The sequence below is a fragment of the Procambarus clarkii genome, chromosome 65, assembly GCF_040958095.1.
Source record: "Procambarus clarkii isolate CNS0578487 chromosome 65, FALCON_Pclarkii_2.0, whole genome shotgun sequence".
Taxonomy (NCBI): Eukaryota; Metazoa; Arthropoda; class Malacostraca; order Decapoda; family Cambaridae; genus Procambarus; species Procambarus clarkii.
The window spans coordinates 19996102-20015131 of record NC_091214.1 but is presented as its reverse complement, the minus strand read 5'-3'; the positions used below and the strand labels follow the sequence as shown (position 1 = coordinate 20015131).

Here is a 19030-nt window from a genome sequence, read left to right as displayed (position 1 = left end):
AAGGAGAGCATGAAGCTCTCGGACCCGACCACCAGAACCCAAAGCCAACAAGAAAAAAACTTTCTGGAAACAAGTCTTGGACCAAATGGGCCACCAAAAACCAAGGGGAAGAGAGAAAGAAAGAGCACCCAGTCTAAAGACCAGGATGGCTCAGGCGGGGCATAAGCAGGCCGGAGGTAGAAAAAGGCACAAGAAAGCTTGCAGAATGGAGCCGAAGTGACATCCACCCTGAAAGCAAGCTGGAGCGGCTCCGCCAGCGCCACATGAAACGAGGCAACAGTATTTGGCATAAGATGCCTGTCCTGAAAGAGCCAAGAAATAAAAGTCGATACAACATGATCCAAGACCGAAGTCAACCTACGCAAGGAAAGAAAGTGGCGAAAAGACTGCCAAGAGACTTCATACTGTTGCCGAGAAGAAGACCACAGGTGGGACACCATGAGAGAAGCCACCTGGTCACCATACAGATGGTGATACACTCTTCTGTATGTATGGCCCCCTGTGAGGTGAACACGAGGGTCCGCTTAACCCCTAACCTCAGCCTGTAGCAATATGGGTAAATTGGAGCACGAGCAGAGAACAAGTCACGCAAGCCTCCAAGTCGAAGATGTCGTCGACCCAACAAGCAGCATGATGGAGGAAATACAGGCAAATGGAATGAATTAGGCAGTGATGTGGTAGAGGTTGACTCCATACACAGTTTTCAAATGTAGATATAATAGAGCTCGAGAAGCTCAGGAATCTGTACACCAGTAGATTGACGGTCAAACCAAAGAGCCATAGGTCAACCCCCGCAAGCACAACTAGGTGAGTACAGGTGATCATCACCCTGAGACAGGGGCAATGAGCAACCCCAGAATTCCCATAAGGCAAGATGGGGCTCAGAAGACTCACCCATCATGGTCAACAAAGTCCCGATGGGGTTTTCCAGGGCTCGCAGGGGGATGAGAGGTGTTGGACCACCAAAGCCAGTTGTATCCCCGTAAGTGATCCGAGCAAACTGGCCCATGTGAGGTGAACAACCCCGGAGGACCACCGCCCTACTGAATCTAGGTAGCACTTCATATGGACTGTGGCAGCCTCTCAACGGGTTAGAAAGCAAACTAAAGTATGAAAAAGAACTCTGAGGAAGCACCACAACCCAGTGGACCAGAAAGAGTCATGGCCCCTGCGATTATGCAAAATGGGCAGCCCTGCGAGCCCAAACCAGCGACTAACCACTCCCTACCCAGGGCCAAATAAAAGTACTGGGGCCTAAGCTGATCCCAAAGGCGAGGTACAGAGCACCACTTGGTTTCCGAACCCCTTGGGGACGAGACTCGTCGGTTATCGTGTAAGTTCGTAAACGAGAAATGGAGGAAAATGGAGAGATAAAAAATAAAAAATCTAAGCTAAAAAATCGACAGGTTCATAGCATGAATGCAACAGTATTTTGTTTGCACTTGCCAATTAGAGAAGTCCTGATCCACTTCTGCCTCAGGAGTGGCAGGACCAAAGAGCCAGAGCTCAACCCTGCAAGGACAACTAGTACACCTTCACTGTTGCTGCCCTCCCTCCCACCCCCCCAAAGTGGCTAGCTTAGTAGATTGCCAGAGAATCTCCATCTAATAAAATAAAACATTAATGAAATAACTATTTTTATAACTTTTTATTGTCCTAATGAATATTACTAAACAAAACCTGTAACCAAAATTGTATATGATGTACATTTAAAAAACAAATCTGGCTAATGGGTTGAGGGTGTTTCGGCTTACCCGAGTCAGCCGGTCCCTCACCCACCAGATACACCCCTCCACCCTTTCCCCATACACTCTCTCTAAAGGTCACGTGGTTCACCTTAACACCCATCCATCCCTTCCTTTCAGCCAGCCATTCAGCCAGCCAGCCTTTCAGCCAGCCAGTCAGCCAACCTTTCAGCCAGTCAGCCAGCCTTTCAGCCATTCAGCCAGCCAGCCTGCCTGCCAGCCAGCTAGAATGCCTGCCTGCCTACCAGCCAGCTAGCCTGCCAGCCAGCTAGCTTGCTAGCCTCCCTCCCTGCCTGCCAGCCTGCCTCCCTCTCTGCCAGCCTGGCTGCCAGCCTCCCTCCCTCTCTGCCAGCCTGCCTGCCTGCCAGCCTGCCTCCCTCTCTGCCAGCCTGGCTGCCAGCCTCCCTCCCTCTCTGCTAGCCTGCCTGCCAGCCTGCCTGCCAGCCTCCCTCCCTCTCTGCCAGCCTGCCTGCCAGCCTCCCTCCCTCTCTGCCAGCCTGCCTGCCAGCCTCCCTCCCTCTCTGCCATCCTGCCTGCCAGCCTCCCTCCCTCTCTGCCATCCTGCCTGCCAGCCTCCCTCCCTCTCTGCCAGCCTGCCTCCCAGCCTCCCTCCCTCTCTGCCAGCCTGCCTGCCAGCCTCCCTCCCTCTCTGCCAGCCTGCCTGCCAGCCTCCCTCCCTCTCTGCCAGCCTGCCTGCCAGCCTCCCTCCCTCTCTGCCAGCCTGCCTGCCAGCCTCCCTCCCTCTCTGCCAGCCTGCCTCCCAGCCTCCCTCCCTCTCTGCCAGCCTGCCTCCCAGCCTCCCTCCCTCTCTGCTAGCCTGCCTCCCAGCCTCCCTCCCTCTCTGCCAGCCTGCCTCCCAGCCTCCCTCCCTCTCTGCCAGCCCTGCCTGCCAGCCTCCCTCCCTCTCTGCCAGCCTGCCTGCCAGCCTCCCTCCCTCTCTGCCAGCCTGCCTGCCAGCCTCCCTCCCTCTCTGCCATCCTGCCTGCCAGCCTCCCTCCCTCTCTGCCAGCCTCCCTCCCTCTCTGCCAGCCTGCCTGCCTCCCTCTCTGCCAGCCTGCCTGCCTGCCTCCCTCCCTCTCTGCCAGCCTGCCAAAAATATACACGATGTACATTTAAGAAACAAATCTGGGTCACAGGTCTGTCGAGTGTGGTTAAGCTTACGGAGTCAGCCGGTCCCTCCCCCACCACCGGCCCCCCCCCCCAACCCCTAACCCATACACACACACACTCTCAAAGGTCACGTGGTTCACCTCAACACTCATCCATCTCTTCCTGCCTGCCTGCCAGCCAGCCAACCAGCCTGCCTGCCAGCCAGCCAACCAGCCTGCCTGCCTGCCTGCCTGCCAACCAGCCTGCCTGCATTTCCCTCAATCCCTAATTCTCCTATCCTCCCTCACTACTTCCCTCCCTTCCTGCCTACCTCCTAGCATCTCTCCCTACCTCCCCCTCCCTCTGAGCATCTCTCCCTACCTCCCTCTCCCTTCTAGCATCTCTCTCTCCCTTTCTTTCTGACTAATTCTCCCCCTCTCTCACTGATTCTCCCCCCCTCCTCTCTCATACTGCCTCCCACCTAAGCTCTCCCATCCATCCACCCACCAGTCAGCCATCACTGACGTAATGCGTTCACATTTGGAGCCGACATGGTGCACAGATGTTTCTTGATTGTGCAGATATGTAAAACAAAAGCACAGAATGAACATTCCAGTCTCATGACAATTTAAAATAATATGAATAATAGGCCGTGAATCTGTGAAGTCACAGTGGGCAAACTGGACCATCTCCCACCCACCACCGCAGGCCAGCGCGACGCTTGGCGGACCCCTTCCTACCGGAACCCTGTTCGGGTAGCATGACTTCCCAACCCTAATCGGGAAACTGGAAGTTTTCGGATAACTAAAGTTTGGAAACCAAGTGGTGCTCTGTAGCAGAAAACTACGCCTACGGGAATGGGGACCCTGAAGGACCCACAGAAGATGGCTCTAAACCCCAAGGGGCATACTCACAGGGCGCCCAGGAAAGGGAGCCCTAAGCACATGCAGCCCTTGGTACAAACTCCTGGCCACCACCAACACACAGAAGGAACACCAGCATGGTGAAGCCAATCAGGATAATCAAGCTCAGAGCAGATGTCCACCCCATATAGCTTCAGCCGACAAATGGACGGTCCGGCTGCTGGCTCAGTGGGCTGGGGCCCCTAATCCCCCTTCAGGGGGGGGGGGGGGGTGTCGGAGGTCGGCGCGGTGTGATGACGTGTTGCTTGTTGGCTGGTTTTTCTTTGGTGGAGTTTCTCACCTCTATTTGGTCTCAGGTTGCAATATTTCTACCAGTAGGGGTCTGTTTTGAAGTGCCTACGTCTCTGGGTGGTCAACCCTGGTTGATGGCAGACATGAATACTTTCATACATGTGAGTATCATAGGCCATTGTTCCCTTTGCTTCTCTGAGACCAGGTTCTGGCTAATGGTCCGCAGTAGCAGGCATGACAACATATGACTGAAGCCCCATACTAGTATTAGCTAATATCAGTCCAATAGCTCCAGGAAGTCGACGAGGCTCCTCCACAGAAATATTATATATACACTCAATCTATAGTTAAAGTCACCCAAGGCCAACAATTAATTATGAAGGAAACAAGTGTTTTAACACCAATTTTTAGCTCACTATAAAAATGTATACACCATAAATAATACAAATGATAAGGTATCTCAACACAGATAGGCAAGATGAGCATGCATACCAACCACAACACTAGATTAATATGAAGACACAAAGAGCCTACCTATGTTTTCCCAGAGCCATGGTGAGGTGCTGTCGGAGATCTTCTGGCAACTGAGCCAACGTCTCCCCTTCTAACACCACAGCACTCACAACACAGTGATGCACACACACTTCCTGTAAAGTATCACATAATCAATACATACTCTACACTCAAAACATACACCTGTATTGAACAAATCCACAAGGGCCGTGACGAGGGTTCGAACCTACATCCGAGAGCATCCCAGACACTGCCTTAATTGACTGCGTTATGACATGGTAAAAAATCAGTGTTGAATGTAAGAAACGCCATTTTCTGGGTGAGACCCGGAGACTCCCCAGAGCTATCCAGGATGATATGCTAATGTCAGAATTTGGCATAAGTCATGTGTATGGAGTTCTTTGGGCCTACCAGGGACCACAGCCAGAACCTAGCCCCCCTCAGAGAGGCAAGACATCCTAACAGCCAAGGCCCAAGGGAATTCCACAGAGGAGGCAAGCATCGCCTGCTGACATGCGAGCCGGAAAGCATAAAACAGCGCAACCACACCCCTGCAAGATCGGCGCAAAAAGCTTCAGCAAGGCAGCCAACAAGCGAGCAGCCGGGGCCAAGGTGCCAGAACCAGGAACAGCCCCAAGCGCCCCCACATCCTTCGTGAGCCAGTCCGAAGACAGCTCGAGGAGGGAAAAGAAACGCAAGGCCGAAGACAAAAGGCCCCGTGCGCGCAAGGCCTCAGCCACCTGCGCCGTCAAAAGGGAGGGAACCTGCACATGGAGCTGAACAACAACAACATCCCTGGAAAGGGCAGGACCAAACAAGCACTCATTGAGGTGCTCTAAGTCGACCCCCCAGGAAAACCTGCAGCACCGTCGAAGCCTCCCGCCACTCAAGCGTGAGGAAATGGTAAAAGGAGTGCTAGGCCTCCAAGGTAAAGACAGGACTGTCCGCCAGCCAGGACGACTCCGGAACCTTGTAATGGAGCCAGAAAAGGAATGAAGCCCCAAACCTGAAAGCTGAGGAATCCATTGCCGAGGCATAATCCGTGTCACGCAGGAGGTTTGCCGCAAGGGCCGCCCGCACTGCAACAGGTTGGATGCGATAAGCCGAAAACCTCCAGAAAGACAGAACCAAAGCACCCGGGGGAACACGGAACCGAACCAGGGGAGAGGCAGACACCAAGTCCAACTAGTACGCAGAGGGGGAAAAAGAAAACCCCCACTCCTTGTAACAATAAGCCCCGCTCAGAGGGCAGAAAAATCCAGGCGGGGTCCAGCGGCGTCCAGCGGGGCCCAAGGCCCCCAAGTCAGCCCCTTCTCAAGCCCAAGGTCATCCTTTGCAGGACCCAGGGCCGAATCCTCCCCCCAAGCACCGACCCCACCAGACAAGGCCGGCGCAGTCATAGAAGCCGGACAGAAGGGGGCCCACTGGTCAGACCCAGAGGCTTCGGCCGGGGGACTAGACTTGAATGCCTCCGTTGCCACACCGGAAGGGGCATCCCCCGAGGCTGCCCAAGTCTGAAGACCAACTAGCCCGTGCCCCGACTCCGAAACGCTCAGACATTTCGGGGCCGGAAGCAGGGGAGGGGGACCAGAACGAACAACAAGAGGGGAAGGATGAGGAGGTGCGGACAGAACCAGGGACAAGGCGACCCCCCCCCCCCACCCCCAAGTCTGGGTCCCTATAAGCAAAACGGGCAGCCGCAGGGCATCCGGGTGAGCAACCAACCAAGCACGCCGAAGATGATTATCAGCAGATTGGGTAAATTGAGTCACCAGCATGCAGCAAAACTCACAGGACTCAGGGTCAAAGAGAGTCACCGACCCAACAGGCAGCGTGACAGAGGTAGAAACCGTGAGGGTCGCCCTGAGACAAGGGGACTGAACAACCCTCAAACTTGCATGAAGCGAGGGGGGGGGACTCCGGGGTCACATCCATCAGACCCACGCGTCCCCTAGGGGATTCCCAGGGTCCTGAGCATTTACTATAAGAGGACTTGCGCACAGGTAAACCTAGGCAGGGTACTGCTAACCGGCGCTCAAAACTACCAAACAAACTGTCTACAGCTGAACCCCAGGAACGTGTAAGCTCGCGGGGACCTAGCAGGGGACACCACCAAGTATCAGGATGAGGCCAAACACCAGTGGCAAGTAGGGCAGAACCCCCTACCAAGGCAAAAAGAAAAAGAAAACAAAACCCCACAAGAGGACAGCTTACCCCAAGGAACAGAGCCGGCCGCTGTGATAGACGACAACTTGCTGCACAGCACCCTGCGCCCCTTACCAGTGCAAAACTGTCTCCTACCTTAAGGTAAACTAGGGAGACAAAACACCCAAGCACCCAAAGGGCGGCCGAAAAACTGAGCAGTTAAACGGACCCACGGAGGCAGATTCCAAGGAACCTGTGGAAGGTAACCACAAACTCCAAGGGCAGTACTTAAAAGGCACCTAAGGAAGGGAACCCTAGGCGCATGCAGCCCGAGTACTGAAGAGTAACTCCTGGCTCTCGCACCCCTGGAGAACAGCCGCCACACACACAAGGCACAGCGCCGTAAAAGTCTGGGCCAGAGCACACAACCGCTGCCTATAGCATCAGCCTCAAGAACTGGGGTGTGGATTGCCGGCACGGTAGGTCTGGGGCTCCCCCTTCCCCCTTCCAGGGAGGGGGGGAGCTGCACAGACAGTGGCGCGGCAATGGGTGACATACTAGTTTGCTCGTTTTTGTTTGGGGAGTTCTATCCACTTGTTCGGCTTGTGGTAGCAATATTTTCACCAGAAATAGGGGTTTGTTTTGGGATGCTTACCTTTCTGGGTGCCTGACCTAGTTGATGGCAGACATAGAATGCTTCCAACACACGGGGGCTTCTATAGGCCATTGCTCCCCTTGCCTCTCTGAGGGGGCCCGGTTCTGGCCGTGGTCCCCGGTAGGCCCAAAGAACTCCATACACATGACTGATGCCAAAGTCTGACATTAGCATATCAGCCTGGATAGCTCTGGGGAGCCATGGGGGCTTCTCCCAGAAAGAATTGTGTGTGTAATACACCTACATTGTGACAGTATCAACAAAATTTTTAACAAAATATAGCAGTACTAATAGTCCCCTTCTGTCCCTCATCTACATAAACAACCTGCCTGAGAAAGATTCACTGATATCACTATTTGAAACGAGCTGTAGAGGAGTATAAAACCAGATGAGGACTGTAAAATACTGCAGAGTACCTAAATAGGCTACACTAGGAGAGAGATTATTGGCCACGAAATTTCATCTTAAATAAATGGCAAGTTATTAAAATAGGGAAGGAAGATGACCAAAAGAATAATGTAGAGAGAGAGTGAGGCAACTTCAGGCTTCAGTTGACAAGGCACTGGAGTGAGGGGACAGGCTGGCTGGAGCCTCAGGTGACCCGTGCTGCCACCTGGAAGTGTTAAGGTCAATCATGCATAGTTATGGCCCATACCTCATGCCAACAATTATTCCCTTATTACCTATGGGAACCAAAATTTCTTCAATCAGTTACTTGTTTTGCGGCACTTTTACTTTAAATATTGGTTTGTCTTTGCTTTGGATTGACCTCAAATCCCCCAAGCTTCCCCCTTGCCTCACCGTTCATCTCAGCCAGATACCGTTCATCCCTCCCAGAAGGCAAGGGTGGATCTCAGAGGTCTGCTGAATATTCCCAAGTAAGTAATTATCAAAAGAAGGCACAAAACCGGGAAGGCTGTGTAGCACCATCAAAGGTGCGGAATAATCAGAGAATGCTAAATATCACCAAGGATGCCAATATGAGAACAGAAATGCATAAGGCGAACGATATCAAAAGTATCCGAGTCACCAAGAATACTATCGAGAGACAAGTGACCGCGAGGGAGGGTCGGAAACAAGACACACACTCGTCCCAGAAGTCAGGACATTCAACAAGGACATGCACGACTGTAAGAAGGACAACGCAATTAGGACAATAAGGAGCAGGGCGGCACTCCATCAAGTGACCATGAGTTAAGCGAGTATGGCCAATACGCAACCTCGCCAGACCTGTTTCCCATCGCTGGTTACGGTGGTAGGAGGATGGCCGTGAGGACACAAAACCTTTAATAGTACGCAGTTTGTTACCAGTAACAGACGACCAACAAGCCTGCCAAAGGGTAAGGATGGAGGAATGGATAACCGGGTAAAAGTCGGAATATGGAATACCTTTACGAGAGATGGGACAAGAGCGGACGGCTTCCTTGGTGGCAGCATCCGCCAATAACCTCCTTCCCTCCCTCAGCATTACTCCTCCCACACAGTGCTAATTATCACAACAATCCTGCTATTATCACAATCCTGATCATTTTTATCACAGTCAGGGGTCATCTGTAATACTGTCATTGCTAAATAATAGCAGTTACATATTTATTTTGACATTTTTAGGTGATGCTGTGGTCACAAGCTGAACAGCAATGCTGTTAGCTCATGCTGCGTGCACCAGCATTGGTTGCTCCCACAGTACTGTGGCTATCACACCAGAGAATATTGCCCACAATTTTTTTTAAACATGGCATCTGTTTACAAGAGCCCTGAGGAAGCTGATGTGAACCCCGTGTAGCCGCGGACCATTTGAATCGTGCCTGGCACCCTATGGCATATATATGTGTCATGCGCTCGGTGGGACATGTTACTCATGGCGTATATATACACCATGCGCAGTTTAAGGATTAAATGCAAAAACTAGAAGATAGAAGAAAAAGAGGCAATGTGATCACTACGTACAAAATGGTAACAGGAATCAATAAAATTGACAGGGAAGAATTCCCAAGACCCGGAACTTCAAGAACAAGAGGTCATAGACTTAAACTAACGAAACAAAGCTGCTGAAGATATATAAGAAAAATTCACTTATGTAAATAGAGTGGAAGACGTTTGGAACAAGTTAGGTGAGAATGTGGTGGAGGCCAAAACCGTTGGTAGTTTCAAAGTGTTATATGACAGTGCTGGGAAGACGGGACACCACAAGCGTAGCTCTCATCCTGTAACTACACTTAGGTAATTATATGTAAGAATTTTTGAAGACAAAATTCATACCTTGAGATGAGATGCATTACAATGGTGAGCAACTGTGAGCAGAGGCACCACTGATTCATCATCAACATGTTGCTCGAGCCCAGACTCAACCAGCAGCTTCAACGCATCCACCTGAGAAGCAAAACCAGTGTCATGTCCCTACATTTTCCAAATATTTATTAGGCTGGAAGAGTACACATACTAGACATAGGTGAGTATATATGTATGGCTCCTGGTGACACCAAGACACTCAGTGGCTCCTGGTGACACCAAGACTCTCAGTGGCTCCTGGTGACACCAAGACACTCAGTGGCTCCTGGTGACACCAAGACTCTCAGTGGCTCCTGGTGACACCAAGACATTCAGTGGCTCCTGGTGACACCAAGACTGTTCACTCTCAGTGGCTCCTGGTGACACCAAGACATTCAGTGGGTCCTGGTGACACCAAGACTCTCAGTGGCTCCTGGTGACACCAAGACTCTCAGTGGCTCCTGGTGACACCGAGACACTCAGTGGCTCCTGGTGACACCAAGACACTCAGTGGCTCCTGGTGACACCAAGACATTCAGTGGCTCCTGGTGACACCAAGACTCTCAGTGGCTCCTGGTGACACCGAGACACTCAGTGGCTCCTGGTGACACCGAGACACTCAGTGGCTCCTGGTGACACCAAGACTCTCAGTGGCTCCTGGTGACACCAAGACTGTTCACTCTCAGTGGCTCCTGGTGACACCAAGACATTCAGTGGGTCCTGGTGACACCAAGACTCTCAGTGGCTCCTGGTGACACCAAGACTCTCAGTGGCTCCTGGTGACACCGAGACACTCAGTGGCTCCTGGTGACACCAAGACACTCAGTGGCTCCTGGTGACACCAAGACATTCAGTGGCTCCTGGTGACACCAAGACTCTCAGTGGCTCCTGGTGACACCGAGACACTCAGTGGCTCCTGGTGACACCGAGACACTCAGTGGCTCCTGGTGACACCAAGACTCTCAGTGGCTCCTGGTGACACTGAGACTCTCAGTGGCTCCTGGTGACACCGAGACATTCAGTGGCTCCTGGTGACACTGAGACTCTCAGTGGCTCCTGGTGACACCAAGACTCTCAGTGGCTCCTGGTGACACCAAGACTCTCAGTGGCTCCTGGTGACACCAAGACTCTCAGTGGCTCCTGGTGACACCAAGACTCTCAGTGGCTCCTGGTGACACCGAGACATTCAGTGGCTCCTGGTGACACCAAGACTCTCAGTGGCTCCTGGTGACACCGAGACACTCAGTGGCTCCTGGTGACACCAAGACACTTCAGTGGCTCCTGGTGACACCATGATTGTTCACACTCAGTGGCTCCTTGTTAAATGATATTATAAAAATTACATGTAGTTGCAGAGTCAAATGCAGCATGGTGTGCTAGAGTAGGAATTGTGAGGCAGCACCTACCCCGTAATGGTCTGCCAAGACGAGCAAGTCGACCAGCTGGTCGGGAGGAAGGTTGCCACACTCCACATGACCAGCATATAAGAAACCCAGAAGCAACTGGAATGTCTGCACACTGCACCCGTGGACAACAATGCATCTAGGGGATGACAGAAGCAACTCATCAACAATTAGTCTTGGTGTATTCTCTAGTATTTCTAGGTGAATTGTTAGTATTTCCTGCTATTAGTGCAGATTATCTCCTAACAGAATGGATGTGAATTGACTTTTTATTTATACTGGCCTTTAATCATATTTTTCTTTGTGTTACACATCTTGTTACCTGATGATTTACTAATTGAAGAGTATATGAGAATCTTTTTTAAAGGCCTACATTCTTTAAATTGTCTCGAGTAATAGCAGAGTGGGATACAAGAGCCTTGGCAATACAGCAGCCTATGGTCAAGGCTGGACTAGTGAAGCAAGCTAACCCAAGCACCAAAATGTTTGACGAGTGTGATAAGAACATGTAAGGTGTTACAAGGTTAGCTGCAGGCTCTACGTTATCTACCTCATTTCTCAACACCAGGTTTTAATTGTATAAACTATGGAGGACACTCATTTAACTCATATACACTCATAACAACAATTCCAAATATATCTTCTTTCACACAACAAATTATGCATGTACAGTAATTTATGAAAATTATGTAGCAGTATGGTATAATATTTATATGACTTCATTCCTGGAGCAAACAGTTGTCTGGGGTGATGGGTCAGTACTAGGGGAGTGGCAGGTCAGTACTGGGGGAGTGGCAGGTCAGTACTGGGGGAGTGGCGGGTCAGTACTGGGGGAGTGGCGGGTCAGTACTGGGGGAGTGGCGGGTCAGTACTGGGGGAGTGGCGGGTCAGTACTGGGGGAGAGGCGGGTCAGTACTGGGGGAGTGGCGGGTCAGTACTGGGGGAGTGGCGGGTCAGTACTGGGGGAGTGGCGGGTCAGTACTGGGGGAGTGGCGGGTCAGTACTGGGGGAGAGGCGGGTCAGTACTGGGGGAGTGGCGGGTCAGTACTGGGGGAGTGGCGGGTCAGTGCTGGGGGAGTGGCGGGTCAGTGCTGGGGGAGTGGCGGGTCAGTGCTGGGGGAGTGGCGGGTCAGTGCTGGGGGAGTGGCGGGTCAGTGCTGGGGGAGTGGCGGGTCAGTGCTGGGGGAGTGGCGGGTCAGTGCTGGGGGAGTGGCGGGTCAGTGCTGGGGGAGTGGCGGGTCAGTGCTGGGGGAGTGGCGGGTCAGTGCTGGGGGAGTGGCGGGTCAGTGCTAGGGGAGTGGCGGGTCAGTGCTAGGGGAGTGGCGGGTCAGTGCTAGGGGAGTGGCGGGTCAGTGCTAGGGGAGTGGCGGGTCAGTGCTAGGGGAGTGGCGGGTCAGTGCTAGGGGAGTGGCGGGTCAGTGCTAGGGGAGTGGCGGGTCAGTGCTAGGGGAGTGGCGGGTCAGTGCTAGGGGAGTGGCGGGTCAGTGCTAGGGGAGTGGCGGGTCAGTGCTAGGGGAGTGGCGGGTCAGTGCTAGGGGAGTGGCGGGTCAGTGCTAGGGGAGTGGCGGGTCAGTGCTAGGGGAAGTGGCGGGTCAGTGCTAGGGGAGTGGCGGGTCAGTGCTAGGGGAGTGGCGGGTCAGTGCTAGGGGAGTGGCGGGTCAGTGCTAGGGGAGTGGCGGGTCAGTGCTAGGGGAGTGGCGGGTCAGTGCTAGGGGAGTGGCGGGTCAGTGCTAGGGGAGTGGCGGGTCAGTGCTAGGGGAGTGGCGGGTCAGTGCTAGGGGAGTGGCGGGTCAGTGCTAGGGGAGTGGCGGGTCAGTGCTAGGGGAGTGGCGGGTCAGTGCTAGGGGAGTGGCGGGTCAGTGCTAGGGGAGTGGCGGGTCAGTGCTAGGGGAGTGGCGGGTCAGTGCTAGGGGAGTGGCGGGTCAGTGCTAGGGGAGTGGCGGGTCAGTGCTAGGGGAGTGGCGGGTCAGTGCTTGGGGAGTGGCGGGTCAGTGCTAGGGGAGTGGCGGGTCAGTGCTAGGGGAGTGGCGGGTCAGTGCTAGGGGAGTGGCGGGTCAGTGCTAGGGGAGTGGCGGGTCAGTGCTAGGGGAGTGGCGGGTCAGTGCTAGGGGAGTGGCGGGTCAGAACTAGGGGAGTGGCGGGTCAGTACTAGGGGAGTGGCGGGTCAGTACTAGGGGAGTGGCGGGTCAGTACTAGGGGAGTGGCAGGTCAGTACTAGGGGAGTGGCAGGTCAGTACTAGGGGAGTGGCGGGTCAGTACTAGGGGAGTGGCAGGTCAGTACTAGGGGGTGATGGGTCAGTACTAGGGGAGTGGCGGGTCAGTACTAGGGGGTGATGGGTCAGTACTAGGGGAGTGGCAGGTCAGTACTAGGGGGTGATGGGTCAGTACTAGGGGAGTGGCAGGTCAGTACTAGGGGGTGATGGGTCAGTACTAGGGGAGTGGCAGGTCAGTACTAGGGGGTGATGGGTCAGTACTAGGGGAGTGGCGGGTCAGTACTAGGGGGTGATGGGTCAGTACTAGGGGAGTGGCAGGTCAGTACTAGGGGGTGATGGGTCAGTACTAGGGGAGTGGCAGGTCAGTACTAGGGGTATGAGGTAACTAGGTTTTGTAGATATTTGTCTGAAATAATTCTGTTACTTTATCTCTTAATAGTTCCCAACATTGTTGGACAATGTATACTTTTCAGTTTGCTAATGTTGACAACTGGACTACAGCAGCCTACTGTATTTTTTTGAAAATTACTGTACTTGAAAACTTTATTATTTCTTAGCTTATTATTTACAGCCAAGTACAAAGCAGCTGACATATATTGGTAGCAGATGCACAATAATCATACAAAATATTCACCTAATACTTTAAAATAAATGTTTCAGTACAATGTCAAGAAAATAACAGCCATTTAAAACACTTCACAATCAATTCTGTTTCAGTGCTAAGTTTTTACATAAGGTGAGCTCTCATGTTTGAAATAATATGTAAAAATGTTTAAAATTTTAGTTGATCAGAGCAACAAGTTTGCACAAGAAAAAATAAAAACTAACATAATGCAAGAAGACAAAAAGCCTGTGACTTTTAAAGTAATATCTTCTGTAATTGAGCTGAAAACTTGAATCATCGTGAAGCAATCCTAAAGTATATACTGTACTTGAATTATGTTAGTATTTACAGTATTAGCACACTCATAATCACTCCACTGGTAAAATAATCCTACCTGTCAATAGCTTCCCGCATTCCCGAGAGCAACGCCCTCCTGAACCACTCGCACCTGGCTGCTGCCACCACCCTGTGAGCACGCAGCTCCACCCCTTCCCAGCTGTACCGATTTTTGTGCTCGGGCGTCGTTCCTACGAGTTCCTCTTTGCTCTCTGAGCTGCTTGACTTGATCATTTTCTCATCGTCAACATTGGGAGCCTTGGTTAGCACTGCTTTCCTGTCCATCTCCGAGCTTTCAGGTATATTTTGCTTCCCGCTCTCGACACTTTGAGATTCGCACGCTTTTCTTCTTTCGGTCTCTCTTACAGAGTTGTTTTGTTTACTTTCTTCACTTAAGTGAATTTTGAAATGGGTATCTTCAAATAATTTTGACATATTACTTTCATTGCCAATTTCTGTATCTGAGCTAGACTCCTGTTTCCTCTCTCTGGCAGTCCTTGTGTTAATGTCTTTTTTCAAAACTTGGTGCTCTCTTTTATTTTTAAAATCTTCTACTTCATTCTTCAGCGCAACACCTTTGCCTACTAAGATATCAACACTGCCTAAACTGATGGGTCTTACCAAGTGATTGTCAGCACATTTAAATGCATACAGGTCCTCACCACCATAGCCATCCTGAGTATGCTCTCTACTCAGGCTCAAAGAATGTCTTAATTTATAAGAAAGATCAGTATTATCGTAAATGTTATCACTTTCCACACTTAATGCTTTATTCTTTGTCTCGTCTAAACTGAAGTTTTTAGTTTTACACTTTGCACTTGTGTCAAAGCTTTTAGCGTCATCAACACAAAACTTAACATTACCATCACACTTAGCATTAACATCATTAACCTCTATATCAGAACTCTCTTTGGTGCTTCTAGGTACAAATTTTAAGTCTGCAGAATGATGCTGACTAAAGTCTTTAAGCATAAATGAATTATTGGGCACTAAAACATTATCAGAACAAGTCAGAGCATCACAGTCAAGACTATAAGCTTGAGTGGGCACTGCTGCTCGCACGGACGGACGGTCTAGACTCAGAGATTTCTTCACTTTACGAACCACTGTTGAGGACACCTTGGGCACTGCTGCATTCATAATACCAGACTGTGGCTGTTGTGGAAACTCACACCAATCTAAGCTGGACTCCTTCATGGACTCCTTACTGGCACTCTGATTGCCTCCATGGCCTTCAATCACATCTAGTTCTTCTTGACTTGATGTTGGAGAAGCCTCATCATCTAGGTAAAAAAAAAAAAAAAAGACAATTTAAGGAAATAATGCCCCCCAAAATATTTAATAGATAAATAATTAGAAAGATGTACAGTACCACCCGTATGAAAAGGTGTAATATAGTTTTATGTCAAAAAATGAGAGAATGAGGCTTGAGCTCACCTGCTGGAGGAACCACCACAAACTTCATGTCACTTAATACTGGGTCACTTAACAAGCGGGCAATGTTGACCGCCAGGGGGTTGCTTCGTGATGGAGGTGGCTCACACACCCTACTTACCAAGCTTAACTGCAATGCAAAATATTGTTGCATTACTAGAGCTTACTCTTCATTAATGAGTTTTTAGCTAGTAATACAAAAAGTGACTACCTGACATTCGTGCGATAAATGTTCATTAGACATATCACGCTAGTCTGATTTCTGTGTGTATTGAAGTAAGGGCAAAGAGGTAGAACATGTGGTTGAAAGAGCCCGGGTGCATGAGGGGAAGTGTGTAAAACCCCGGTTTGTGCCGAGAAGCTGCGGGAGCCTCGTGAGGGCAAGTAGCACTCCAGGTTGCAATTCTTTTTACCATGTTGTGGTGCAGTCGACTAAGGTGCATCTGGGATAATCCTGGACGTAGATTCGAACCCTCATCACGGCCCTTGTGATTTGTTCACTTCATTTATTTTAACATACATACAGTACCAGCCTCTAAAAGCTGTACCTTTCACTCTTATCAGCAACTCTATTCTATACCCAACATTTATAGTTTTTCTCCTCTTACTTTATTGTCCAGACCAAGTGGTTGGGCTGGACTATAGAGCGATGGTCTCGCTTCATGTAGGTCAGCATTCAATCCCCAACCGTCCAAGTGGTTGGCCACCCCCCCCCCCACCCCCTGTCCCATCCCAAATCCTCATCCCTTCCAAGAGCTATACAGTCATGGTGGCTTGGCACTTTCTCCTGACAGTTCCCTTTCCTTCCTCTTACTTTCCTTAATTAGAAGCACATTTTCCCACATTATACTCTCTCAAGATTGATATTTCACTTCAACCCCTGAAGGCAGACTAACTGATGCCTTCCAGTAAGCTGAACTGTACAAGCAGGCTTACACCTATCCTGACCTTCCTATTCACCACTAGCAGCACATGTATCTTCTTGTTTAGGCAAGTGTTGGAACGTATCGTTTGTTTGATATTGATTGTAAGATTTAGGCTCAAAGCACTGCACTAGAACCTACTGGTTAATCACCATGGCAGTCCACTTTATGGGTGGTATAGACATTGAGAACATACCTTGCAGGGTGAATGGGAATGCTCATCGTGGAGGGCATCCACATTTGGAATGGAAGGGCATCGGCGTTGGCCACTGCCACTCGAGGTGTCCTGAAGAATTAGAGAAGCTCCGTGAACTGCAGTCCACTGGCCCCTCAATGTCCCCGGGTGAATTCGTATCAGCTGCTGATGATGGCCTTAACTCTGAAAATAATTCTACTATAAGCAAACCCTAAAAATATCTTCATAATTCCCATTATTTTTCCTTATAATATACAGTACTTTAATTTAATCATCAGTAAAATCCAAGTACTGTACTGTATGTTTAGAGTACCAGCTATAAGAACCAATCCTTCTGATAAATCAATAAAACTTCAAACATGACATTGTTCATACAGCAAATTCAGTTCACACTAAAATTGATAAAAGTATTTGGTAAGCAGTTTTAAGAGATGATAGCTACTGTAAATTGAGATTGCACAAAGAAATGTATGCAACAAGAAGTGTGCAAGGCCTTTTCTAGAGGAGGCCCATAAAGATACTGTCAAAATATGTATTTAAAGAGTAATCAATGGTATATGAGAGCATGGTTAAGCAGACCACAAAGTGTTGACAATGAAGAAAAAAATTCATGTGTAAGATTTTATTTAGAAACACTTGCACTGTGTATCCAGACAGTCTTCTGCCTACTTGGTGTTTCTTCTGCACGTACATTCTTACCTATATACTCATGAGTTTTATCAAATGTTTACACAGGGGGTACCTCGGTTTAAGAGTTTAATCCGTTCCTGGAGACAGCTCGTAACCCAAAGCTAATTTCCCCATAAGAAATACAGTAATGGGAAATGAATTAATCCGTTCCAGACTACCCAAAAACCTCACTTCAAACTAAATTTGATACCTAATTCAACTAAATCTACACTACAAAACTATGTTCAAGTTATTACTTACCCTTGCTGATGAATGCTGTAGGCATATGGAAGATGGTGAGGAGGGGGAAGGAGGAGAGGAGTTACTGTTTGGAAGGGAAGTCCCCTTCCATTATAACATCAGGCAGTGAGGACCTCTCAGGGGTGCATTCTCTGGCACGTTTTGCCTGCATATCACTAGGTCCTGGTTGTGGCTCACTGCTCGACGTTCTCACAACATATCTGTTCATGGAAGCTTGTTTTTCCCTTCTGTGCAAGATGTCTCTGTAGTAAGGCATCACATTGTCATTGAAAAGATTAATGCAACGGCCTACTACAGCTTTCTCTGGGTGAGTCTTTTCAATAAAAGTTTGCATTTCTTCCCACATCTGACACCACTTCTTAATGTCTGCAGAAGGGACATTCGCTACTGCCTCCTCCTCCTCCACTGGAGAAACATCCTCAGCTGGGTCTTCTTGCTGTTCCTTTTGAAGGGCTTGGAGTTCTTTGGTGGTCAGTTCTTCGTTGTCTTCTTCCACCAACTCCTCCACATCATCACCATCCAATTCCAAGCCCATTTGCCAGCCCAGAGTAACAATTTCCTCAACAATAGGCGCATCATTTACAGGCTCAAACCCCTCAAAGTCTAGTTCTCTCACACATTCAGGCCACAATTTTCTCCAGCCAGAGATCAGGGTTCTTTGAGTCACTTCTTGCCAGGCTTTGTCAACGAGTTTTCAAAGAACTAAAAATGTTAAAATGGTGTTTCCAGAACTCTTTGAGGGTGAGGTTTGTGGCTTCCGTCACTTCAAAACATTTCCGGAAAAGTGCTCTTTCATAAAGTTTCTTAAAATTCGCTGTGATTTTCTGATCCATAGGCTGAATTAAAGGAGTGGTGTTAGGAGGAAGGAACTTTACAGTGAGAAATTTATTGTATCTGTGCAACAATTCATCTTCCAAGCCTGGAGGATGAGCAGGAGCATTGTCGAGGAGAAGCAGGGCCTTGAGTGGCAAATGTCTCTCCTGCAGATATTTTTCTATGGCAGGGCACACCACTTCATTCACCCACTCCGAAAAAAAATCCTAATCACCCATGCCTTATTATTAGTTTTCCACATCACACACATTTGATTTTTCTGCACTTTATACTGTTTGAAAACCCTTGGATTTTCAGAATGATACACTAGCAAGGGTTTAATTTTCAAATTGTCACTCGCATTTGAACACAGCACAAACGTAAACCTACCTTTCAAACTCTCTAAATTCTTCAATAAATTTCTCAGCGGCTGGTTTGTCTGAGCTGGCATCCTTCCCATGCCTCACAACACTATGAATACCACTTCTTTTTCTAAATTTCTCAAACCATTCCCTGCTTGCCTTAAAGTCTTTCTCTGCACTCGTTCCCAGGGGGTTTTCTTTACAAAGCCTTCGTGCAATACCCTGGCTTTCTCACAAATGATGGCCT

At 49.8% G+C, this 19030-nt stretch overlaps 1 protein-coding gene across 1 annotated transcript in view; it reads right to left on the bottom strand.

Moving 5' to 3' along the window:
- The window catches only part of LOC123771088 (uncharacterized), a 108562-nt gene that overhangs the window by 40683 nt on the left and 48849 nt on the right, over positions 1-19030 (bottom strand). Inside the window, 7 exon segments of the mRNA XM_069309566.1 lie at positions 4523-4635; positions 9561-9671; positions 10976-11111; positions 14184-15408; positions 15563-15689; positions 16679-16768; positions 16770-16861. Of these exon segments, the coding sequence (XP_069165667.1) occupies positions 4523-4635; positions 9561-9671; positions 10976-11111; positions 14184-15408; positions 15563-15689; positions 16679-16768; positions 16770-16861 (1894 nt within the window).